Below are 26,610 nucleotides of genomic sequence, written 5' to 3' on the forward strand. Positions count from 1 at the left end.
ACTTCTATTCAAGAAAGCTTTCTTATATAGGAAATATCAAAATAATTTTTGAAAAAGAACAATCTACCAGCAGTGGCACAAAAACAAGGACATTTTGAATTAAGGATGGATCATTTATCTTAGGAAGTCCTTTCAACAGCAGACAGCAAGGTTCTTAGTGCAAGCCAGCATACTCCAGGAGAGTTGCTAAAAGTAGCAACTGCTATGTCTTGGTCTATGACTTGAGTGAACTTTAGAAGTCAGACACAAAAATAGTTAAGAGCAAGCAAAAATATGTTTCAAAGTTGTGCTGTAAATGAGATTACCAACAATGATTACCTGACAAACTGAGGATAACAGGCTTGCCCACTTCATTCCACAGTGCAAGAGATATCAAACAAGCAAAGTTGCTCATTAAAAGAAGGAAATGCTTTCATTACCTTTCCTGAAGTCCCTTGAATATCTGCACCAAGGTATCTGCAATCTCATCTACCACTTCATGATAGTGGTAATTAAAAGCCATTTCAATATCCAGACCAACAAACTCAGTCAGGTGTCTGTGAGTATTGGAGTCCTCAGCTCTAAATACTGTAAAATTAAACAACAGAAATTCTAACTCTCCTGAAATTATCATTCCAGTTGGAAAAATAACAATCATTTGAATTATAGACATGAAAATTCTTACTGAAAGACACAGATCTAACTAGCAGCCTCAGAGCATAATTTCTAACAGTGGTTACATTACTGCAGCTGTGGCACTCAAAGGATACAAGACAGACACAACACACAGAGAGGCAGGATCTCTGCTTAGACCGACAGACACAAGTGAAAAAAACAGACAAGCACACAAGAACTTTCAGATTTGAAAACTGCCTTTTTCAGATGAAATGTACTTGTATACGTGTCTGTCTTCTGGGATAGGTACATGAGTCTAAAATAAACACGTCTTCCCATAAACCATGACTCATCTGTTAGTGATTAACAAGAAATTTAAGATCTTCTGAATTACTCTGAATTCTTTTTTGTTTTATACACTGTTATTGACTTGTTTTCAGCATTCAGAGGTTAAGCATCTTTAAACCATTTGTGGTTTTCTAAGAAAACTATTGCATTGCCACCTAAAGAGGCCATGTCTTAGCCTTTAAGAAAGAGAGCATGGGACTGGAAGTTATTAATTTTTTATTATTTACTGACAGTTAAAAGTAAGCTTGTTCTAAGTAATGTTGTTCAGCAACATGTACAGCGACTTCTCTGTCAACTTTACTGTCATCAGTCTCCTTGACTGAAATTTGGTTTGGCAAGTGAAACTACACTAAGTGAAAAGATTCAAAGATGTGTGTGTGTGTGTCTGTGTGATCCTACTCGTACCACAGCTGCTAAAAGCCACCAGGGCACACTTCACACGTTGCATAGAGCAAAGCTTTTCTTACCTGGCCCAACACAGAAAACCTTTTCAAAGTCAGCACATATACACATCTGCTTGTACAGCTGTGGGGACTGAGCCAGGTAGGCACTGGTTTTGAAGTAGGATACAGTAAACACATTGGCTCCTCCTTCACTGGCAGCTAGAAAGCAAGTGCTTTTATAAGGAATTATTGAAATAAAATCAAGCAAGTTATTAAAATAAAAATTTAAAAAATCAGTCAGAGGTAGAATGATAGATTATTGGTATTACATTTAAAGATCAGACAGATTTTTCTTCAAAGCATATTAGAGGAAAAAGATTTGCATCCATCCATTCATGGTAAGGTAAATTTTGCAGCTCAGGACTGTCATACCTTCTCTTGAAAATCTGCAAATTTAGCTGGGGTAGTTTGAAATGCTACTATTTCAGCTGACCTTCACCTTAGAGTGAGAACAGCAGAGAATATACATCTGTACTAACACATCCAGCTGCACCACCACATTTCTGTGGAACCAATCTCTGCCAGTGGCTCAGGCTGCCAGGGCTTCATTGCAGAGCCTGAGACAAAGTGCATATCCTGTTTTTCCAGGATCATCCCCTCTAACTGAAGGCATAAATACCTCCCACAGCCAATCCAGATTTACCAGAGGGCATGAGCCAAAGCTATAGAGCTTCTTCTGGGTTTGAGGCAATTTTCATAGACAGCTACAAGAACAAGGATCACATGCATTTCCCTTATTGCAAAGCACCTACCAAAACTGCATCTCTTCACCTGGCCAATTCACAGTGAGTGACACGAGAGGTGCAGTAGCCTAACACAGTTAACTTTCAAAAACCTCAAATTAAACCAGTTATGATCCTTAAATTGGAAGTTCAGTAAAGACAGCATTGACTTAACTTAGTTAATTTTACAAAATTACGGTCTCATCCAAACAATGGGGTGCTTGCTTGCTTGCTTTCAACCTCCTCAAAGGTCCTACATAAATAAACTACTTGGGAGCCTTTCAGTACTTCACACTATGTAACTGTCTCCAGAGGAAAAAGTAATCTCATCTTCTAGTTCAATGACGCTTTTCATGTTGAAAGAACAGCTGCTTACATGCATTTTGTTAAAAAGCTCACTTTTTATCTCACTCAAGAGATGTCTTCCAAAATATAAATACAGAAGCATAAAACTCTGTAAGTAAGATGTGCACTTTATGAATGTACATAAAGTAACACAGTAACACAAATGTTCTGATTTCCCATGCCATGTATCTTAGTGGCATCAACAGAACCTCAAAGAACACCAGTAAGATGGAAGAAAAACCTTCATCAGTAAATCAAGCCATTGGACTTTTTAAAACAATACAGCAAATCAAAAGGAATAGAAGAAAAATCTACATTTCAGACTTTAAGGCTGAAATTGTTATTCCACATTTCCAAAAAGAAAAAGGTCTACCACGTTCTATTCTGCCATATTCTCATTGCTAAAGAAGTGACAAATTGTGCCGTATAATGGCATCATATTTTATACCATGTGTTTGTTGCAACATCTTTATGATGGAATGTGCTTTTAATCTAAATTAAAATTTTTTTTCTTTGAATACTGAGAATGGAACAGGTAGTGCTCAACACTGAGAACACTGATTTCAAGAATAATGTATATGATCAAAACTAAACTTCATATGCATTGCAAACTACATAAATCATATATACATATAATTTTTCTTGTCATTCTTTTAATAGCCTATGTCAGGAGAAAAGTAAAGACAAACACTGACATCTAAGCTAGAAAAAAAGCTCAATGTTTTTAAAACAAAAACTTATTAAATCTTTATTTACAGACAAAAGATAGGTACATTGAGCAACTATAGAAAAGCACACCTGTAGCTGCTGGATCACATATACTATACCTGAAATGATTTTGGGAGTCTGAATTTCCACAAATCCCTTGCGAATAAGAGTTTCTCGGAAAAGCTGGCAAATACCAGACTGAAGGCAGAAGACTGCCTGACTAGTGGAGGTCTACAAGAAGAAGATAAAATAATGAATCCTGTGTTAGTTTTTCCTGACTCTACTACTTCGTCTGGACAGCTGAAAGGATTCATTCCTTCCCTGAGGAATATCTGATTATTGTATCTGCCTAAACAGTGAAAAGTGTGAATCTGTAATTGTCTGTTACACAGAAGGAAACAGGAAAGGAAACCAGAAAAAATTATTAATTTCAATTTATAGCATATGCAGTTATAAATGAGGCACAGTGGTCAATTCTGCATTTTTAAAAAATACCAGATTTATGAGATGTGCTTCTGCAAATAAAAGTTTTACAGCAAGAAACTGAATAAAAACAGTGAATCTATTAAAAAGCTTTCAGGACACTGATCTAGAACAGCTGCAGAATACACAGTGCATTATAAAGCCATTAATAACTTACATAAAGTAGAAATGTCTGTCTGCTAAAGGCTACCAAATACAATGTTTTTATGAAAAAACACAGCCACATATTAACCATGTACAACACTGCCACAAAAACATCCAAAACCCAAGGTCTACACTTCCAACATTTAAGCAGCCCACATAACACCTGTTGATAGAAACTGCAGTTTGGTGGTTTTTTTAGCCTTACTTTAAAAGTAAATTTAGCTGAAAAGAGATTTAACTGTATTGGTAATTTCCTTTTTGTTTATGCATGTGATACAATTGAGCTGCTCATCTGGGTTAGCAAATACACTGAACATTCCTGGAACACTTCTGGCATGAAGAATACAACAACCACCTTAGTGACTGCTGCAAAGACTGCAAGGCATCAACACTGAAGTCGTATCTGATTTTGTGTTTTCAGCATCTCAAACGTGACAGTGAGCACCCTGGAAGAGTACAAAAAGACCAACGAGTTCCTGCCAACGAGCAAGAGAACAGACCTGCGTCACAGCACTGTTTACTTCTCTTTCTGAACAGCCCCCAGCTCTTCAGTTAGGGTAAGAAGGGCCCTGTGGGCTTTTTCACACAATTCCTCTACCAAACCACACAACAAAAAATCCCCAACCAAAACAAATTATATAACCAGCCAAATTTAGACAGACAGTCAGTAGAAATGCTGAAATAAAGCTACATTCATCATCTCTGCAAGATGAAGACATTCCTTTACGAACAAACCCAAAGAGAAAACTGCAGTAATACTGCAGACCTGTAGCTGTTTGGAGTTATTTGTCATTTTAGCTGACCAATGAAAGATTTTGGGCAGTAAGTGGTTGAGACTAGTAATAGCAGTTCTCACTGTCTGATAAACCACGTCTGATAGACCACAGCCACTGCTCAAAATGTTCAAAATGAAGGAAATGATGCTTTGAGCAACAGTTACAAAAGCACCCTAAAAGTTTTTCACCTTTTTCACACGTGTCTCACAGAACCAGACACATGGTAAGACTCTGCCTGAGTTATGGGCATAATTTGGCAGTGTTACATCCAAGTACCAGGATGACTCAAAGGGATTTTTTCTTCTTAACCATCTCCTACTTGAAAGGTGAAAGAGTTGACAACTTTAAATCACACTTGAGTTTCCCAATAAAATTTCTGATGAACTAGACACATCTAAAATTGCTGAGAGAAGATGTGTGACATTAACATAAAGCAGGATAGAAACAATGCATCTTGTACTCTTGGTGTGAACCAATAGCAGTTTCATGCCAGAGCAGGTGAGAATGCAGTAGTAAGTCAAACAGCCCCAGGAAAAAGCAAACTGGCTGCTAAACCCAGCCTGAAAGCGATTACATAGTCTGACCTAAAACTGCACAGAAACAGCCAGTCAATACCTTACACAGCCCTCCAGTAACAGGTTCCTCAGGCAGTAACTCCTCCTGTCCTTTGCGAGGACACAGGGCAAGGATTCTGTCTACCTAAGCCATCTATAATGATAAGTTATGCTTAGAAACAGCATTTGTGAAAGCAGCCAAATCCACAGAAGTGGACACTGAAGCTTTTATTTAACTGCGGACCAAGAACAAGCAGCAATTCTCCATACCTCAAATTAGATCTGACAAGCCCACTCTTCTTTCACCAAAGGTGGCTGAGTTTCAGTGTCCATTCATTCAGAGACTGCCAACATGGATAACCTGGGAATTCGTGATACTGCAGCCTCCTTGTAAGAATTAAACAGACCCACAAGACACCTGAGATAAGCTCCTAAAGAACTGCATCTGACAATCTGCAGTGGAGTCAAATCAATGACCTCAAAAGTTTTATGTGCCACTACAATTTCCAAATATTTTAAAAATGGAGAAAAAACTCTTCGGATTTAATAATATTCTTTGCACTGATGGTAATGTTCAGATCATAAAGAGAACAAATTCATTTGAATAAAATTCAGTAATTGAAATGCTGGTATATACAGCAATGTTTGTACAATGGTAAGTAACACCATGACAGTTTGAGCTTCCGCACCTAGATACAATACAGCAAACTAAAGACAGAGACAGCTGTCAAAATTAATTGATTTTTACCCTTACTTTAAAATAAGACTTTGCCACAACATTCTTTTTGTGTAGTGTTTACTCCAATAGGAACCCTTTCACGTACATATTGACAAACTATCTTACCTGAGACTATGGCAAAGATAGTCAATATTGCTTCAAGAATTACTCAGAAACAGGAACAAATTTGTGACACTTAAATGCTGTTGCAGTTAACAATGTTAATGTTTTAACTCAGCCTGCAAAGTTAATTTTACAGAAAACCTCATTATTTTAAATAATCACCTTTGTTACAGACAGCAGAACAGTTTAGGGAACAATGCTGAAGTATAAGTTTCAGTCATAACCTCACTCTAATTTCACCTGTGTATTTATCATTCAGATGGCATGAAGGAAGGTATTTATGATAAAATGGAGCACTGTAAGATTATAAAAACAATTATCACTTTTCATTTGGCACAAGCTGCAGTGCCAGAACAGCAGCCAGGTGTGTTGTCAAATGTTTTTCAGTGGAACTGAGGGCAGTTCACACCAACATCTCAGAGAGGTGAGACCGACCCACAGACATGAAAAGTTGTGAACTTTCTTTTTACTCTCACATCAGCTGCAGAATTTGTTCTGCCCTCCCCTCATTTTTGCTTTTCTGTTTTCCTGCTGTAGCTACCTATCTTCCACCAGGAACAACCATTAAATACATAGTTGGCTAAATAATGTAATCTATATTCTTTTAAGTAATATACATTATTTTAAACAATGCAACTAATTTTGCAATTCTTCCACTATATATAGAACAAATGGAAGTTTTGCTAGGAAACAGAATTTATCTTAAATAACATTTTTTTAACCCCCAGGTGACTGAAGTTAACTTTCACTCAAATTTTAGTATTCCTTATAGTACAATACATGAACATGGAGTTTGTAGTTTAAATGACTGGGACTGTGTATGTACACACTACCAAATTACTGCCCACAAGAAAATAAACTGTACATGCTTGTTCACTATAGCTTGGATTCAGTCAGGAAAAACTCAGCTTTTGCAATGAGGAAATTGAATCTAACACAATGAAATCAAGTTTGAAGTAACTGAGTTTTTGGGAAAAAAAAGTGCATTAAGATCAGTGTACAGCTGGATTATCACATAACACAGTCTGACATCCATAAACTACTAAAGACACAGTTTAGTGTTAATGCTCTACTCTGAGCAGTATAAACAGGGTAATACTGACCCTAAAAAGGCTTTGCTTTGGTCTCAACCAGCTGGGCATTAGCAGACACAACTGTAGTAACAGGACTGCAAAAAGGCATATAATTCAAGTCACATTTGGACAGACAGTGTTGAGATAAAAGTCTTGCTGAACACAAAAAATAAACCAGAGCAAGGGCATTAGTCAGGTCCATTGTGAACCTGGGTGAATGTGCATTGTTTCTTTCTTCAGACTTTTTCAAAGACAAACTGAGAAGTAAACCCCAATAATGAGTGCTTCTTTCACTGGTCTTTTCTTAATTTTTTTTAACAATGTAAAACTGGATTAACCTGAATAGGCATTTTTAAGAAGCAAACTACAAAAATCAGAGTTTCACTGGTCTTTTCTTCATTACTTTTCATGTACCATAGAACTTCATGAAATATAGTTTCTGTAGGTCTTTTTAAAGACATGGAAGTCTACACACCACCAAATATTTCAGTGAAACTTAAGAACAGCAGAAAAGTAAAGATTTAAAAACACAGTCAGTGTTTGACTTTGCAGTTTTTAACTGTTGTGATAAGTGAATGGTAAATCAAACATCTCTATAATCAAGTGAAAACCCTTGTGAAAAATAGATACTTAGGTCAACAGTGGTTTTCTCACAGTCACCTGTGGTTATCAGAAAAAAAAGACTAGTCTATACAAAGACTCTTCTTTCTTCTTACCAGCTATCTTTTCTCTAAATCCCCATCTTTTCTACTCCAAAGGTGTGATCTGTATTTTATGAGTTAAACCACCAGGAACAGGCTCATCCTTCTCCAGTAATCATTCTTTGGAAATTAGTTTCAAAACCCCTTAGCCCTAAATAACCACCATTTTCTCTCCATACTTCACAATAACAACTACAGTAGTAGCTTGGCATCTTGGCATTTAAGTACTTCCCATCCCCAACCTTAAAAAAACTAAACTACCTCACACTTCTGAGAGATCTTTGTCAGCAAACAAAATTGTTAACAAAATATTGTTAATAATTCACTGCAATACTTACTCTATTTCCACATGTACACAAGAGTGGAAGTCTTGCAATCTTTGCAACATACTTTGATTCTTTCATCTCCTCTATTGTAATTTCCTTATTATTAATTACACTCCTTGTATTGCATCATCATCAAACCTTCCTTGGTATACATCATAGCTGGATGGAGTGATGCTATTTTCAGAAATCCATTTTCTTTCATTCATGTAATAACTGAATTTCCCAGCTCCATTTTATCATGCCTTGGCCCTATCCGGTTAACTCCTTTGTTAATCACTATTTAAAACTAGCTAATTACTTAACTACTTTAAATACTGTGTTCAAATGGACAAAATCATTTTAGTTGCATACGAACAACTTCTTTTAGTCTGAGCCTAACCAAGATCTATGCATTTAGTTTGGTAAATATTTCTCAAAATAACAGTGTCCCTATTTTTGATGTTCAGTACCTGGTTCTTCCTTAAAAAACTGGGGCACTGAGGAAACCAGAACTAGATGATATACCTATCTGTGGCTGGACTTCCTCCCACACTTGTAGGAACAGATCATCACAGCATCTCTGTTAGAACTATCCTGTCAACATTATTCCCTGTTGCCTGTTTTACACCGTTTTCCAAAAAGCAACATCTGTGGGAACAGTGTTTCAGATAACACATCATGTTTGTAATTCTGCTTAGGACATGCCTGCTTATTCAGTGCATTTGAAACACTACAGGCTCTCTGAAGCTCCACTTATACTCCAGTGGCTCCAATCCATGGGACCAAATCACTGAAAATCAGTTACTACTTTCTGGGTTTCTTTGCATTCCTACTCTAGTGATTTGACTACACACAGTGCTTAGGATGTGCATATATATATATGCATATATAAATGCATGTACTCTCACTGAAATTTTCCCTTTCTTCATTAAATATCTTTTCTGCTCATCTAGCACTCCCTTTAAAAACAGATTAAAATAACACACACATAGAATTGGCTTTTGTTCTGAAACCCATAATGAAAGGTCCAACAGAAAAGATACACATAAATGTGACAGTCTGAAACAGAAACTTTTCCTGTGCAGAGGAGGAAGGCAAGACAGATACCCAAGGCTAATCCTGGGCAAGCTGTGGCCAGATCACACTCAGCCACAGGTATATTCAGAGGATGAGACACAGACACTGCAGGACTGAGATGTGGCATTGCATCCTTCCACCAATTCTGTGAAAAGCTAACCTGAATTCCTGATCAGCATGGAACAGCTGCTTAGCACCACACTGCAGCAGCTGCTGGAGCTAAGGACAAAAAACAGCTTCTTAACACAGAGTTAAGGTTCAGAGCTCTCAAAACAAGGTGCCTGACATTGCCGAAGAGAAAGGGTGTCCCAACAGTGGTTGGGACACAGAAGAGGTTACAGCAACATCCACTTAGGTCAGCAGTTGCACCCTCCAGGCAGCATGCTGACAACTAATGCCCTACTGCTGTACTGACAAAGATATTTCAGAAGTACTGGGAGGGTCATGCTGAACTACTGGATGTGTACAGGGGCAGAAGAACTTTAGTCCAGCCCTTTCCATTCCATCTCTTGTTTTTATTTTGGCATGAGTCTTCCTTCTTTTTCCATTACTATTTACTGTAGGCTTTGCTCTACAGATGCCCTCAACTGCATTACAGCCAAGGATACTTACAAGTCATTTTCACCTAGTATTTTTAAATGTTATTTCCCTTTGTATAATTTCTCTGTTCTCTTTGGGCCTCATGGCTCCTTTCAGTTTATTATACAGGTGTTTCTTCAATATAATGGATTTTCTTAGGTTTCTCTGGAGGGCTGTCGCTTATTTTTATTCATCAGCAGATGTTCAAGCAAAACTTGCAGTTCAAGCACCCCAGATTTCTCCCCTTCAATTCATTACACTGCCTTAGCACTACCAAAGCTGATGATCCTTCAAATGATTTTCACTTTCAATCATTAGTATAGAATTCTTTTCATTAAAGGCTTAATTTAAGACAGATTAAGAGACCAATATGATGAGATATTGAGTACTCTGAAAAGTAATCACAGACTGAAGTTACTCAGTGTTATACATAAGATCAAGTGAAAAGCAATTAACTTTGGTACAAGTAAAACAATTGACACAAGCAGTTTTAGTTGCTGAAATACGGAGATCAGATGTTGAAAAGTTGTAAGTATCTCAGTGCCAGAACTTTTCCAAATTCTCCAATAAATTACGCTTTTGTTTCATTTCTCAGGTGCAAAGATTAATTTACTGAGAAACTGCCATTATCAAGAACTTTGAAGGCAGTACTAGGTATCAAAAAAAAAAAAAAGAGCGAAACAGCTCTTAGAAGACTTAAGAGCTAAGTCTTCATCCAGTGTTGATTAAAATTTTATTGTGGAGAGCTTAAAATGGCTAAGAAGCCAAGGGAAAGGCCAGGATGCCTCAAAACAGCGATGTTTAGTTAGTTACACACCTACGTGTTAGCTGCTGTTTCATTAAAAAAGAATTAAAGTTCTGTAAGTAATTTAATAGAGAGTATTTTGCAGCTGATCAGAAATGGTAAATATCTGGGAGGTCTGTGAATTTGCAGAAGGTTGGGTCTCTATGACCTAGATAAATAAAGGTGTTTCAGGAAAAGGCAAAGAAAAAGAAAATACATTAATGCTGTGGAAGAAACAAAGAGAATCAGATTGGCATTGTGGCCTGGTACAGTTCTCTGACAAGGCATGCATTACAGCACCTCAACTGCCTGTTAAAACTTAGAACCTCCACCTTATACTTCAAAACCGAGCTCTTTACAGGTTTTGGATAACAAAAACTACATCTGAGAAAAAATGTTGTCTCTAAATGGCCCCTATTTAGTCACCTTTTTCTTTTGCAGCTAAAAAGCCCAGATGTACACAGCCACGTATCAAATCATCAATGCTGGCCTTTGAACTACCAATGTATGCTCTTTAATTAATGTCAGTCAAGGTGAACATTTAAGATTCCAAAATCCTGTGCTTTTACAATACCGTGCAAAACAAAAAAACCCATACTGTTTATTTTTCTTCTGGCCAACATATAATTCCATCAAATAAATTACTTTTATTGCTTTGTGAATTAGAAATATGAAGAACAAACACTTGCAGGCAAGCCTGCAGCACTGCACGTTCCTTACCCTCAGATCAATGATTCTGTTGTCCAGTCTTGTATCTTGGTTTACAGTAGCTCTTCCATCCTAAACAATTGTGCAAAAGCACATGGTGAATACACACACATCCAAAAAATAAACAAAACCAAAACTTCAACAAAACAAAATCAGTGGAGAAAAACACTCTCTGGCAAAAAGCAAAGGGTTATTTCTATTTCAGCAAAACTTCTAGATCATTCTAGAGAGAACATACAGCAAACTGGCAGCATAGCAAAGTTTAAGGTGTGACTTCTCCCAGAGGTCACAGGCAGAACCCAACTATGAGGATTCAGCAGACACACACACAAGATTGAAAACCCTCTGGTTTTGAACTTCTAGTGCAGTTCTGCAAACTGTAAAAGCTATAGAGATGTTGAACAGTTCTGGGCAGCACAAAGGAAGTAAAATGCAAACCTAACCACCCCCCAGAATCACCGCATGAAGGAATTTGCTTGGCTTTTGTGCTTTTGTTCAGCTACAAAGACAATAAAAAACATTTGAGGATGCAAAGTTTTCACCTCTTCTCCTTCCACTTCTGGTCGAATAGCATCATCCAGCTGTAAGGGTAGCCGGGGTTCAGCTGAACTGATCACATAGATCTGAAATTGAGAGAGAACAGAAATAGCATGAGGCTCTGCTCAAAGGGAGGTGTGATTTACAAAAGTATATTTCTAGCAGAGACTCGAAACACTGTTTGCATAGGCTACTCCCTCTAAGGCCGTGATTTTATTCTAGTACTTGAGACGCACTGTGCATTCTCATGACAATACTGAAGTGCTTAGTTCTTGCTTTCCCTTTGAAAGATCTGAAGTATCTTTTTTTCTTCTGGGAAGCACCAAATTGAGCAAGTTCATACAGCCTGAGGGACAAGCTTTTTGGCATGAATGCCAGCTCTGAATATACTAGATTTCATTGAGTTTTAGGTTCTGATTCCAGCAAGATCATCCCATTCTTCTTCTTCTTGTTAATGTATAATTTATTTATTTATTATCTGAATATAGCTGAAAGAGCTGTTTCAGATTCAACAATTTATGAGATAACAAAAATACAACCAGAGAACGAAAACCATCTTGCTGTGCCTTATGGTCTAGTATCGCTCCTAGAGGAGCAATGAATTCGATGTTTTTTCAGAAAAATCAAGCATAGGATAATCTGCACACATATTAATACATGTTTCTTCAAAATCTGCAGATTTTCCCCAATGCTGTTAGCTAAGATTTACCTCACTGCTATAATAGCCATTGTGCTCTACTCCTGAGGCGACTGGGTTTCAGCTGTATTGTAGGCAAACAGTCTAGCTAAAAACCTTTAGAAGAAAAGGATATTACATAAAGGTTTAAATATGCCTTCTATTTAAACAAATTATAAAGTTACACTTCCTCCAGACCTAACGCACAAGCTCCAGGATCTTTAGATTTCTAAAGTTTCCATACTGTTAAACCACTGAGAGTTTATTTCTGTGAGAATTATGTATTCCAGCCCATTGTACTGAAGGGAAGATTGCAACTCCGATAAAGAAGAAACTCCTGACTTGCACTTAAAAAGAAGCAGACTTTTTATTCCAGTATCTACTGAAGTTAAGAATCAAAAACTAGAATTACAAGCTTTCCTAGCCAAATTGTTCTAGTGAGATACTTTATTTTACTTGATACTGTAAATCAAATGGCAGATAAAAACAGGGAAATATAAACTCCAAGTATCTTAAAACCAGAAGTGTTTAATTTTTACATACAAAACACCGAAAACTGTAGTTTAAAACAGTTTATTTCTCTGGCATGGGATTCCTTACTGATAAAGTTTATGTATGTAGACAGACAGACAGTGTCAACAGATAATCTATCAAACAATTAACCAGTGCTGCATTTGCTCAAAAATTTACCCTTTGAACGTGAAGCTCAACGTCTTGCTGAGTACAACCTCCAATTTTCTGATGTGCTTTTCTCACAACGCCTTCTATGTCCACAATGCTCTCTTTGGTGATGCTGGCAATAAAGAGGACAGAAGTCCCAGTAAGTTCCATTGCACGCTGCAGCAGCCTCAGCACTGAGCACCACTGTATGGACTGCTGAACCACAGAACAGAGTAAAGGATCTGAAGTTACTTTTGTATCTATTAACTGATTAATGAAGGTGTGTGCTGAAATATCCCCAGCCACAATGAATTCAAATGGATAGAAGACTTGAGAGAGAAAGAATTATGACTGAGCTCAATGCTGGCCCATTCTCTGTGTGTTTATACACAAACTGACAAGTGGCAGAGCTCTTTTTCTAGGCCACAGACACTCTTCCATGTGTCAGCTGATGCAATTATCTGCAAGATGTGTCTTCACCAGCAGAACAACAAACTGAAGGGACTCCTAGAACTGAAGAAGAAAATCAAAACTAGTTCAGCTTGTTTAAACTACATGACTTGTTACTGAAAGATGCAAGATGCTCCAAAGTAATTTCTCTGTGACAAGGGACATCCTAACTGCTCTCCACCAACAGTCACTAACAGTACATTACAACACCACACACCATCCTGAAAGTCTTCCACAGATATCACATAAAGTATGTGTGCTACAAGCAAACAACAAAAGCCTCAAGAGTCAGAGGTGAGAAAAGAATTTGTATGAGCAGTTTTTATTTACCCATTTAAGGTACTGGAGTTTAAACCAGCATTTTTCTACAGATAATCTCACCCTTGCTGGAAATAAATTTTCACTCTGTCTCTTTGTTAGCTTACAAGAGGCCAAATATCTAAAAATATTACCTTCCTTTTTAGGAAAACTAATGTTACAAATAATATTTCACTTGTGAGTCCACCCTGAGAAAGCAGAAAAGCACTTTATGTGTATCACCTGACCACCTAAGCCCTTAGACAGCAGGAAATTCTCAGTTTAACTGCGCATAATGAGAGGTGAGTGAGGACGTCATCAGACAAGATGGCCACTACTCAAAGCAGCAAAGCAAAGAGCCATTAACAACCCTCAACTTTACAAGGCTGGCACTTTTTTACTGTGAATAAAAATCTTGAAAAATCTGATGATATTAAAGTAACACCAGAAAATTCAAACATCAAATTCTCAAAACCTAATAGTGGCACTATAAGTAAATTCCATTTAACTAAAAAATAAAAAGCCAAATTTGAGTATTTTAGCTGATTACACCTTTTTTTAAGGCAATACTTTCACATGAAAGAACTTATTAGCTGCTCTAAAGTTAATACAGACCAGGATGCTTCATATGCTTGACTTGCTTAACCATTAGGTAATTCCATGTACTGCATTAAATTTGCGAACAGTGTGTTCTTCTGGTACATTTACACTTCAGAAAAGTTACAGTTGCTCAAATCATGACTAAATTTGTACAAAGCAGAGGCTGAAAAATAAGATTCTTAAATAATCCATTTAGTTATAGGTGAGCCTCCATCTCCATTAGTTTAGCAGAGGCAACAAATATAAGAAAGGAAAACTGAAATGACACCAAGTGCTTCCAAGTACTTTCTATTACAAATTATCCTGTTTGAATCTCCTTCCATAGACTGAGGCACCAACACAAGACAGCGTAAGCATCTATGAGACTATATGATGCTAAACCAGTATTAAGTGTAACTATAAATTCCATTTGCTTTTGCAATGTGTGAATGTTTAAAAGAATTAAAGTTTTACTCCTATGTGAACTTATTTCCCTAAACAGTTCTCTGGTTTTCCTGCTTCCTTTTCCATGTCAACATGTTGGCAAATGTCCAGAAAATACCACTAATAACATGAATAGCAGTGTCTTCACTGAAAATATCAGTTTCAAATCTGCTAAATAAAAGCTTTCTCACTAATAGCAGCAAATAATGTTTTAAATTTGTTGAAGGGAATTCTCTATGCTGTGAAAAAGAATAGTTAAATATAAATGTGTTGTATGAAGGAACCACAATTAGATTGGTGACCCCATGGATGAGAACTGTTAGTGAAGTTTTTACAGAGCTCTGACCAGAACATGCAAGGAATTCAAGACATGCAAAATGACATCAGGTTAAAAATACAGGAAGAAACTGACTTTTACATCACTGTAACTGCAACATTGCTTTGCAAACTTGCATAACTTTAGAACTTTGCACATAGGATAAAATGAGCTTTCTCTGCATCTCTGCAAGGAGTTGCAATTATATCATGTTTCTTGATCTGGAACTTATTTTAACTGTAGCATTCCTTAGTCATTAAATTTGCCATAATTTTAAGGTGTATTTCAACTGAGTTCCTAACTATTTAGGTCCCTGTAACCAAACATTCAAATAATTGCCTGGGCACACAAAAGCTCTAGGAAAGGTCCTACTGCATGTGATGATCTTTGTATTTATAAACACCCATCATCTCCTCTAAACTTTCATTTGATAATTAAGTGTGCTTTTCCTCATTTAAACTCCACATTTAATCCAGTATGGAAATAAAAGCTTGTGTGTTGAGTTCTGTTCTTGCTCAGCAAGACCTAGAGCTGGAAGTGTCTGAAGTCCATAACACTGCATCAAACATAAACTACAGAAACCTGGCAGGTGCTGCTTTGATCCCAGCAGGTAATTCCAAGGCTGTTACCGAAACAGCATTGTCAGTTCAAGTTCCAGCAAGAAACAAGATGCTTTAATAAAATGCCAGTAACTACAGCAAAGCATTCTCCACAGCAGCAGGAATAAGTAATCTAGGTGATTTTTGATAAAATTCCCCTGGGTAACAAAAAACCCCCAAAACCCAATGAAAAACAGTAAAAAAAAAAAAAAACCAGCAGTAAAACAGTACCACCATTTCCATTAAGGACAACAACATTTATTACTATAACTAATATTACCAGGGACTAGAAATCAAAGTAGGATGCATAAGGCATTAAGAAAAGACAGATGACATCTTTACATAGTTTAATCCAAAAAGAAATTATTTAAGTATATAGATTCATGAAGTCCAACAATAAAAAAATTCTCTGTATCAGAAATCATTTTGTATGTAATGTTAAAAAAAAATCAAGACTATAATTTCTAAAGTGTCCACTAGATGCCTTATGTCCCTCTTAATTAGCTGCATGTCTATTAGCCAAGACTTTCTCTTTTAACCACAGGATTGCATTCTTGCAGTCTTTATAACAACATCTTTCATCAACAGCTTTGTGTTGCAAGCTGAACCCTATGCTGGCCTCCCAAAATAAATCACAATCAACAATTTCTTGGTCAAAAGCCTGAAGAATAGGAAGAAACTTGGTTATTTATAGACTTTAAACAGAAAATGTTGACTTCTTCTACACCCTCTATACTTATTCTGGCATTTGTTGTTTTTTCTTCAGCACTTTTCTGTAAACAGACTGCACAAAATATATTAATACACTATTAAATTAAAAATGTTAAATAATTGTCTTAATACATAATAATCCTCAATCTGAATGCCAGTGAAAGTGAAGGTAATGGTTTACTTTCAAAAAATGAGTGCCTTTTGTAAGTAGTTAAGAGTATAAACATTTTGTATTCAACAACAGAAACTGTAATCCTGCCTGCACAAATAAAGCAAGTATGCATGGAGCCCCCTGAAAGGAAATTATCTGACACTGTATACAAAAAGGCCAGGTAAACACCTATTCTTATTCTCTTCATTCTCAAAGTGTAAGGATTGGTTTTCTATACCAACATTCTAACACTTGGTTGAACCTGGATATCCTTCTGGGGGAAAAAGAAACCAATCTGCTTTAAAGATTTTAAGTAACAAAACCCACAATGCATTTTTAGTAATATTCACTAAAAAACCCTACATTTTATTTCTTTACTAAATTCCCCTAATTTCATCCTCTGTTCACTACATCCTGTCATACCCTTGTACCTACAATGTAAAGAACACCCCACTGGCAGAAAGTCTTGCATAGGCACCACCAGACTGGGATTTAAATCACTCACTAATTTCTCCAGGAAAGACCAGAGTTTTCTTTAGTCTCACAGAAGACAGATTTGCTGAACCATGTACCTTTTCTTCTTGCAACTTCACCATCAACCTTTTCCAATCTGACATGTATTCAGACACAAAGACAACAAAAGTGGACAAAGTATTCCACAGTTGCCTAAAACCAGGCACATATTACATTAAAGACATTTTATTCCTCTATTTCAAAAGTCAGAGAAGTGCATGGGCTCCTGTCAAGTCAATTATCTATCATAATCTCACATTTCTCTCTGCACTATTCTATTTATTAATCCTGAACACACACAAAATCTGACCAAACAATCACAAAGGTACAAATTCACACTGAAGAGCATTTAAGTGCTTATTCTAAATGAACCCTGGTTACCATGCACTCCTGAGTCCCTATTTATCAGTCCAATTTCTGTGTCGCCAGCAAACTTAGCTGCAATTTGACATTTTCTTCTAGTTTTCTGATATAAAAATTAAACAGAAATACATAAAGAAAACATCCTGCAATATCCAGCAGTCTTTCTGGTATTACCAATTTATCTAGCTAAAGAACTTACATATATTTTTCTACACTGTGAATTATTTTCATGCAAGTTAAGCATTTCCCCCCCTCCATTTTACTATCTTTCCTGCATTTTTACTCTCTAGCCTACTACAAAGAGCCATCAAGTTACTTCCTGTGCAAGGGCAATTTTTTGAAGCAGCTATATTAGAATCTGTTAACCACCTCTCCCAACTGCTCTATCAGGTCACATGGCTCTGACAGCGGGGTGGCGGGAAAAGCTCAACGCTGACATAGAAAAGGAGAAAGAAAACCAAAAGCAGCCACAGCCGATGCCTGATGGAAAAAAGGAGGTTGATAAATTACTAAGATAAATTACTAACTGGCACCTCTGCTGTCTAAAAGAGACAATTAACTGTTTCTCTTACACAGCATCCTTTGCAGGACTGGGCTGAATTGTTTTTTTCTGATGAAAGACAGAAGAACAATTCCACAGCTGCCAATCTAATATCTAAAAACTGGCTTGGTGCTGTGCTTGTTTTGGAAGTTCAACCTCAAACTTCCCATGGTTAAACTCACAGGAATTTCTTTGTAAACCTGAGCTGAACCACTATAAAGTGTCTTTCACTAAAAACTCACATTCTAATGATAATGGTGGTAATTACTGTATGAATGTTACTGACCACAGAACATTACGAAAGCTCTTGGTTTCCATGTCCCAATATCTAAAAGAGGAACTGGTTTGTTTATAATTTATGAAAATTTGTACCAAAAAATGCTCATTATTTAATCAACTAAAATTAAAAATTCAAGATCCAGAATTTTTCAAACTATTTTAAACAAAGTTGTGGAAACAGTATGAAAATATGAGAAAATGACCATGGAAAATATAGTTTATATGCCACCAGTAAAACATTAACAATTTTAATTGAAATTTAAGATATTTGAGTTAGATGTTTTCTTCAATAAATATGTATTTCCTCATTTAACATGTAGGAAATGAAATTATAAAAAAAAGACGCTGAGAAAGGCAGGGAAACAGGATAGCTATTTTTAGACATCTAAGCCCAGCCTCATCTGCCAGAAATAATGGGATCACTGCAGAGCAGGTGAAAGGCAGCAGGGAAGTGACTGAGGACAGGCACGTACTGGGGCCCTCCTTCAGGTGCTGCTGACACAGTGACCCCACGTGCACTCACCAGGCAGGGAACAGCAGCAGCCTCTGAAGGACAAGAGGCAGCTGTAGTGGCAACAGCAGAGAGAACTGTAAGAGATTGGAACACTGGAAAAAGTGAGAGCATGGCAGGATATTAATAACATAGGTTTGTATTTAATAGGTGGAAGGAATCCTGAGAAGATGACTGCACTAAATGGCATTAAAAAAACCAAACGCAAACCCCCAAAAGGAAATCCAGAAGGCTGTAAGAGTTACACCACTCAGAGAACATGATGATGACCATGTAATCATTTCAGAAGCACAAATAATAAGGGAAATATGAATGCTACAAAGTAAGTGTGGCTGAAGTACCAGGATTCAGCTAGCAAATGCTATCCCAAAAAACGAGCAGAAGGAAAAGTCGAAATACAGCATGAACATCATCGGTCTGGATACTCTGAGGAATTCAAGTCTGTCTCATCAAGAGGGAAGATGACAGGGAGTTGGGAAGAACCTAAGGATGAGGTTCTGCCTCAGCTCACTGCTGCCAGAAGAGAAAGGATCCATACCCTCTTCCACCATTTACCATTCCTTGTTAGCTCTGGACCTCCAAGACGTAATTTAAATCACTAATGTGGCAGAAAACTGAGTAAAAAAAGATCAGTGAATCGCAAAAAAACATCACAGAAGGTTTATACGTGGCAGCCAGCATATGGAAAAATAAAGACCAAACTTCCCTCCCATGAGCTGCTAACCACAAAGATCTACCAATCACCAAGTGTAAGAAATTCAGCTGTGGAGGGAAGAACCATGAAGAAAACTGAAAAAGAGAGATATTGGAGAGAACTGGAGAATAGAAGAGTATGCATCACAACTCTAAGAAAACTGAAAAAGAGAGATATTGGAGAGAACTGGAGAATAGAAGAGTGTGCATCACAACTCTAAGAGTTGTTCCACTGTTCTGTAGCAGAAGTTTCTCGAGGGAGTACAAGCAGACTGTTGGGAGTTTCAAGGGAGATGAATTAGGGAACAAGTACATTATACACTTAATTCTTTTCAGAGATTCCAAGTGCTGGAGAGAACAAATCATTTCATGAAGAAACAGAACACTTCACTTTGGCTCATAAACACCTGTGAACAGCATGTTTCACACTGGCACTGCCAGCACTGAGAAGCGCCAAACAACAAACACTGCTGGTTCTGTTTTTCTGTTGCCTTGAACCCCATCAGCAGAAGCATTATCCCAACCTTCTTAACTTGGCTTCTGGAAATCTCCACTATAATGAATCCTTCCCCTCCCTGACATATTGAAGGTTGAAGGCTGTAGCACTTTTGCAGCTAATTAGTGGGGGCTCCCTTCCCAGGCATGAAAGTAATGCCAAGAACTGCACAGAAGCAACTCAAGTGCCACATGTTAAACATATTCTGCACCAAATAAACTGCACAGAATTGATGCACATTTCTATTTGTTAACAAACAGATAGACATGATTAAAGCTCTGCTATAAAGCACATTTGTCACACAACCATATTTACTACAGGAAAACCTGAAAGCACAATCTTGATACAAACAGAAGGGAAAGGTAATTTTTTTCTATTTAGGAACAAAACAAATCAAGTAACTGAATTCAAATTCCTGCAATAAACATTTTTTCAATTGGCAAGTCTAACTATTACTCCTGCCAATTTTTTTTTTAAATTAAAATTTTAGTGCCAAAAATAAGGTGTAGGTAAGACTAATGCAGTGCACAGAAGCTACTTCTGATGTCTTCAACTCAGTAAGCCACTGGCAACATGGGACTTCTTCACATCAGTTGTAACTATAAAATGTATTACTACACTGCAAGTCTGCTAGAAGAAAAATGCTGAACATGTGCAGACACACAGCACTGCCACACACCAAACCAAGTGTCCCACCAAGCTCAGCTTGCCAGAGTTTTTGTTAGCCAGCTTGGAAGAAATGTAGGTTGTCTATGGCAAGAGAATGCTGCTTCAGCAGTTCAGAATGAATTTCAAGCCTGTTCTCTATTTTATCTTTTGTCAGTATAATGTATTCAACGCAATAGAGAGCTGACAATTTAAATAACTACATTTTAAAACAAACGAAGCATTGATGTTAATGTGTGAAAATGGTCCCAACCCCTGGGAGTCCTGGTTCCCACCATTGTTTACTCTGACAACAGGATATAATTGCTTACTTACTTGGCAGCAAACTTTACCATCTGCTTGCTTGCATGCTGTCCCACAGCCACAAGAGCCTGGATATTAAACTGCTGCTGACGCAGGACTAAGAAACACTGCTTCCCTGAATACAAAGAGAAACAACGCAGGTGTATTAGGGACAAGTTACTTGAGGTCTTTGTGAATGAGAAAAAATTCTTTACTACTTAATATAAACTGAGCTTCTAAGAGTGTGCGTCTCTCTCTCATTCATTGCTGCCACCCCTCCAAAAAGCTGCTTCAAAAAAACTCCTCACCTCTACACACACAAACATTGAGATAAATTAAATAATTGTGCCTTACATCTATAAACATTTGAATGGACATTTTCTAAAAATAACAGTAAGCCTTCCAAGACAAAGAATATTAAGACAAAAGAAAAACAACCAATCCTAACTTTTAAAGTAACTTTTTCTTCAACTGCAAGAAACGTATCATACTTTTCCTTGTTTCTTTGCTCACAACTACTTCAAGTGTAAACTATTTTTAAAGACATTTTTTCTCATCATCTCAAATCAAAGCTGTAGAGTTCACAAAGCTGGTCTGAGAGAATTAGGCTTGATTTTGCACCACAAGGACTAAACCAACAATGTTCATTCTATTAAACACCACACATTCAGAATGAAGGGGAACAAAAGGAGTATTGATTCTAGTGAATGACAAGAACCTAAAAGACCCAATTAAAAATTCCTGTAAGAGCAATTTATTCATGAACAGCTTAGGGAAAAAGAAGTTGATAGGAATTAATAATAATGCACAAAGAACGTAGTGCATTTTGTTGACTTTTAAAATGGGTATTTCCAAGTCAACAGAGCTCTTTATAATCTGTTTAGCTGACAGTTACGATCATTTCATACTTCTTCTCACATCTCTAATAATAATTTATTCCTTAATTTAGTTTTAAGGAAATATAGTGATTTTAAATGCTTCTTCCTAGACAGAAATTAACAACAAATGTTTCACTGGTGTACCAGGATCTAATAAAGGCACCACTACGACTTTAACCCCAAGTTCTGACTCAGAATATTTCCACTGAAATGGTGAGAATATGAAGAAGCAAGAAGTTTTGTTATAGACACCTACCTCCCCATTGTTGTTGACTTAAACTCTAAATCAATAAACTAACATATACCCAACCTGAAAACTGTTGCTAAAAAGCCAGTTGCAGTTTTCATTTGTACTTATGCAGATTACCATTCCTTACACACAGCCACAGATAATTCAAGAGTACCAGAAAACCAGTGCAGAACCCTTGACACACAATCTCATAGAAATAAAAGCAAGCATATGAAACCAGTACAAAATATTATTAAATATTAATTACAATTATTAGATAAACTAATCTTGTCCTATGACAAAAAGGCAACAAGATTAATGATGTATTTTCAGAAAACAGAGTACAACTATTTCTGTATTCCAGAGGCTCCAATATCCAATATGGTACAGATGCACGTATTTCTTGCAGGCAAACATTAAATAATAGATTTAAATTAGAAAAATACAGGCTGTGCTTCAGATCCAGCAAGTCAACAAAGTACAATTTTTCCACAGGATGTGATATGCTGAGTTTCTTCAGATAAAGGAGTCATATCACACATCTTTGACATCTCAGTGTTTCTTCCAGTGTGGTTGGATACAGTTATTTCCCAGGAGATAGTATTTGTCTCCATGATTTTAGTCACAAACAATTTAGCAAAATATGATCAAAGTTTCAGCACTGATGTACTAGGTGTTCAAACGAAAGGTGCACAGTTGAGGACAGCTACAATGTAACTCAACTGTAAGACAGGAAAATAATGAAAGGGCTTGTTATCACAGAACAGTTTGGGCTGGAAGAGAGCTTTAAGGGCCATCCAGTCCAATCCCCTGCAATGAGCAGGGACATCTTCACCAAGACCAGCCCGCTCAGATCTTCATCCAAAAGTCTGGTGGTTGTACTTAATCCCAAACACTGGAAGTCTGATGGGTATCTGCATTATAAAAGGATTGAGATGTCTTTGCCATGAGTAACAGTAGCTGTTTGCCTGAAGGAAGAGGATGTTTTGCAGAGTGCAACCACTTCTAATCACACATAAGATAAGTGATCAAACAGACCTCACTCAAAGGACTGGTTCAAATATCCCAGCCACAAAGATTAAAAGAGGGAAGAGAACTCTTCCTGAGAAAGCTGAAGGCATTGAAAATAACGTATCACAAAGAGCAGCCATACTCAAATCTAGCTCATGCTTAGAAACCTTTCCAGATCACGAGATGCAAAAAAGGAAGCATTTGAGTAAGAAAAATTTAGACAATGAGATCTTCTCTATATGTTTGAAAATACTTATGTGGTGTTTAGGTGAAAAATATAGCACCAAATGTATTCATATTCAACAGTAAACTGCCCTAAGTTCCTATTAAAAAAAACAATATCATGTCCCACAAGAATGCCTAGAACATGAAGAGTTTAAAAAGAAATTTGGTTAAAAACATCTGACACAATAAAATGCATAGAATGTTCAGGCACTGAACAGATAAAAGAATTCCATCAAAAATAAGCACATAAACCAACAAGTAATCCACCATCTGTATTGGATAAAAGTACCAAATCACACAAGACCTTATGAAAGAAAGGGATGTCAGGAAGTAATGTGCATAAAGAATAAAAAAAGTTGGTTGTATAAATTAAATTATGATCACATATATTTTCCAGCAAAGAGAAGACTTTGCCTGGCTTATTATAAAATTTGGCCCAATATTTAAATTGCTCTTGGTGGAATTCTTATTTTCAGATATTTCATAGGCCCTTGGATTCATAACCCAAAATCTAGCTCAGGTCTAACATTCTGCATAAGCCCCAGCTGCCTGGACAAACCCAGACCAATTTCCCAAGGGCTTTTCAATGATAAATGTGATCAGTAGATTAGGCTGGCTTTAAAATATGGCCAGAAATAATATTTATTCGATCTATGATACAAGCCACAGAGCCCTGTGCACTTTAATTTTAGGATAACCCACAGAAATTCCCAACACCTCATTCTTTACACATCCTTCAGTTAACTTCCATCAGATTCCATGTGTGACTTGCTATAGGAGACAGCTGGAATCTGCAGTTGTTCCCATTAGTTTTTTGGTTTGTTAGTCAGAACCAGGCACGGTTAAATAAAGGCTACGTTGGTTATTTAGGAGTCCAATTCAAGTTTTTGAGAAAAACTAAAGCTTGTTTTTGTGAAAAATTTTCCTGCTTCCTGCGAGGCTTTCCTTTCCACAGTGGTAGGAATATTGCCATGTTATGTGTGGGAAAGGCTAATATTACTTCTACTCTTAAACATTTGCTTTTCTTGTAAGATTCTCTCTCCAAAGCTTAAGTAAACAAGCATAAGGCATTCCCTAGCAGCACTCCCTGAACGTCAGAATTGTTCTGTGTTGTCAGACCAAGAAGGAACAAGAGATACCATCACTAAATTCAGATCCTTCATGCCCATGATCAACTCCTTTTGCTTTCATTCTTCACATTGTGTTAAAGAGTTTTGAAAATAAGCACTGTTGCTTCATCAAAAACAAAAGTCTTTCCTGAGGTCAAAGTGAAGGATTATAACAGCTTCTTTTAAGTTCCTATTGCCTTGTTACAGAGATGTTACTGTGTTTGACATAAATGTATATATCATACAAAATCCCATGTATCAATGTATTGCAGAGAGCAATCAACAGCCACAAGACATTGCCTTCTATCTGCATAGATACCTGCTTCTAATACCCTGAGGTCTGTTAATAGCCTGAGCTCTTCCTAAAATTGCTAAAAAAAAAAAAAAGCCATAAGGATACTCTAATTTATATACTGATAGTAACAACAGTAACATTTCAATCAGATGGAGTGTCTTCTGTCTGAACAACATCATGAGTAATGACCAAGGTTTTCACAGCTTTTGGAGCTGACTATTTCTTTAATTAACCAAGAGATTTACATTACAAAATTACTGAGGAACTCCCAAAGGACTCCTTAAGTTTAAAGATTCTAATGAAAATTAAAATGTGCATCATATTTATATATTTTAATGCAGTTCCTTACTTTTAACTGACTGCAGCACAGACATTCATTAAGAGGGACACGTTTTAAGAAAATTAATTTTCAAAAAGAGAAAAGAATCTAGTATCTTTGATGATATTCTGTACTGGATTCTCACCCCCAATTTGCATCATTCCAAATTTTAAGACTACTGTTAAGTTTTGTTTGTGAAGATAATTTCATTATGCCTTTTTTTTTTTTTTCAGTTCTTGGAAAGACAAGTTATTTATATCTACAGAGCTTCCAAACATAACTAAAACCAGCACAACAGTTGTCAGCATCTGATGTCAACTGCAAAGGCCAAAGCCTATTGAAGTTTGCATATGGCAACCTGGTCTCCAGAGGGAACTTCTGATTCCAGGGAAGAAATATGGCTGTCAGACAGCCAAGTGTAACAGCCCACACTGCTGAGAACCAACAAAAGGGTTTCCCTTTTGTCTTGTTAAAGAAAGATGAGGCTTCTTATTTGAAGTTCAAATAGATATAATTAGATACTGGTAACCGAAAGTAAGAAGTCTGAAATTTTAACAGATTTTTGCTTCCTGTCAAAGAAAAGGTGTGGTGAAAATATGCATGTGCAGTAGAAGAAATATGACCTGTCTGACAACGGATACATTTATAATACAAGTATGTTTTACTGTAGAAGCTTAGAAGTGTTTTATCTCACATCTGTTAACAACTTCAGAATGACAAATTTTAAAATTACTATTATTTACAATTGTCCATATATTATTTAGCAATACAGTAAAACAAAAATTCACTTTTACTACAATAACAGATTTCCACACAGCTAAAACCAAAATATTCTTTTCCCTCTTGGGAAAAAGAGAAAAAAAAAAAAAACAGTCAAAGTAACTCTGAGGCAACCCTGAATAACCAGGTGGCAAAGTTTTCTTGAACGCAAGAAATAAGCAACAGGTCATGAAAACAAAATAAACATTAAGGTTTTACTAATGACATGAGAAAATAAAACCAAAAACCCTGGAAGCCTCTCACCTTTAGCTCTGCTGGTGTGAATTCTGCCACGAACCCAAACCTCTTCATCAGCCTTCTCCACCGTCAAGTCTTTTATGCGAGCCAAAACTCTATCTGAATTACAGAAAAAAACCACCCATTTTAAAACAGTTTTTGACTTTAAACTCAAAATCCACTTTCTATCATTGCTATTGATAAAACTGATAATAAATCCAAAACATTATTTTTTGTCTCAAGGGCGTAACTGACTTACTGAAAACACACAAGATCCCATTTCCTTTCTTAGTGACTTGTACTTGATCCAGCAGCTTTAAATTGTTCAAGTTTATTTTTGACTTACACAGCAGGGTCAAACTGCACTTTACCAACAGCAAAACTCACTGTAGTTCACAGATGGCAGAACCCAGCATGACTACAATGGTTTTGATAGGACTTCACTGTACTACCTGCACTTATTAGTCTGAATTTCTGCTGCCTAAGGGACGTGTGCCCAGCTGCACTGTGCAGGGTCAAAGCTGCCGTGTTGAACCCAGCAAAACAAAGGCTCAGAAGTGACGTGACTACTCTCTGTATCTACCTTATATAAGTAGGAT

At 36.8% G+C, this 26,610-nt stretch overlaps 1 protein-coding gene across 2 annotated transcripts in view; it reads right to left on the bottom strand.

The window, feature by feature from the left end:
• DARS1 (aspartyl-tRNA synthetase 1) overlaps positions 1–26,366 on the bottom strand; it is a 31,366-nt gene extending 5,000 nt beyond the window's left edge. Inside the window, exons 1-8 of one of the 2 annotated variants that reach the window (XM_062498053.1) lie at positions 26,039–26,366; positions 20,983–21,085; positions 13,089–13,191; positions 11,728–11,808; positions 11,198–11,257; positions 3,280–3,391; positions 1,410–1,544; positions 420–567 (exon numbers count right to left, since the gene is read on the bottom strand). In XM_062498053.1, the coding sequence (XP_062354037.1) occupies positions 420–567; positions 1,410–1,544; positions 3,280–3,391; positions 11,198–11,257; positions 11,728–11,808; positions 13,089–13,191; positions 20,983–21,002 (659 nt within the window). In that variant the 5' untranslated portion in view covers positions 21,003–21,085; positions 26,039–26,366. Of the gene's footprint in view, positions 1–419; positions 568–1,409; positions 1,545–3,279; positions 3,392–11,197; positions 11,258–11,727; positions 11,809–13,088; positions 13,282–20,982; positions 21,086–26,038 lie in introns of those variants that run through there. The other variant, XM_062498052.1, reaches the window with a different exon arrangement.
• Positions 26,367–26,610: the final 244 nt, after the last annotated feature.

This window comes from Cinclus cinclus, chromosome 9 (assembly GCF_963662255.1).
Source record: "Cinclus cinclus chromosome 9, bCinCin1.1, whole genome shotgun sequence".
Classification (NCBI taxonomy): Eukaryota; Metazoa; Chordata; class Aves; order Passeriformes; family Cinclidae; genus Cinclus; species Cinclus cinclus.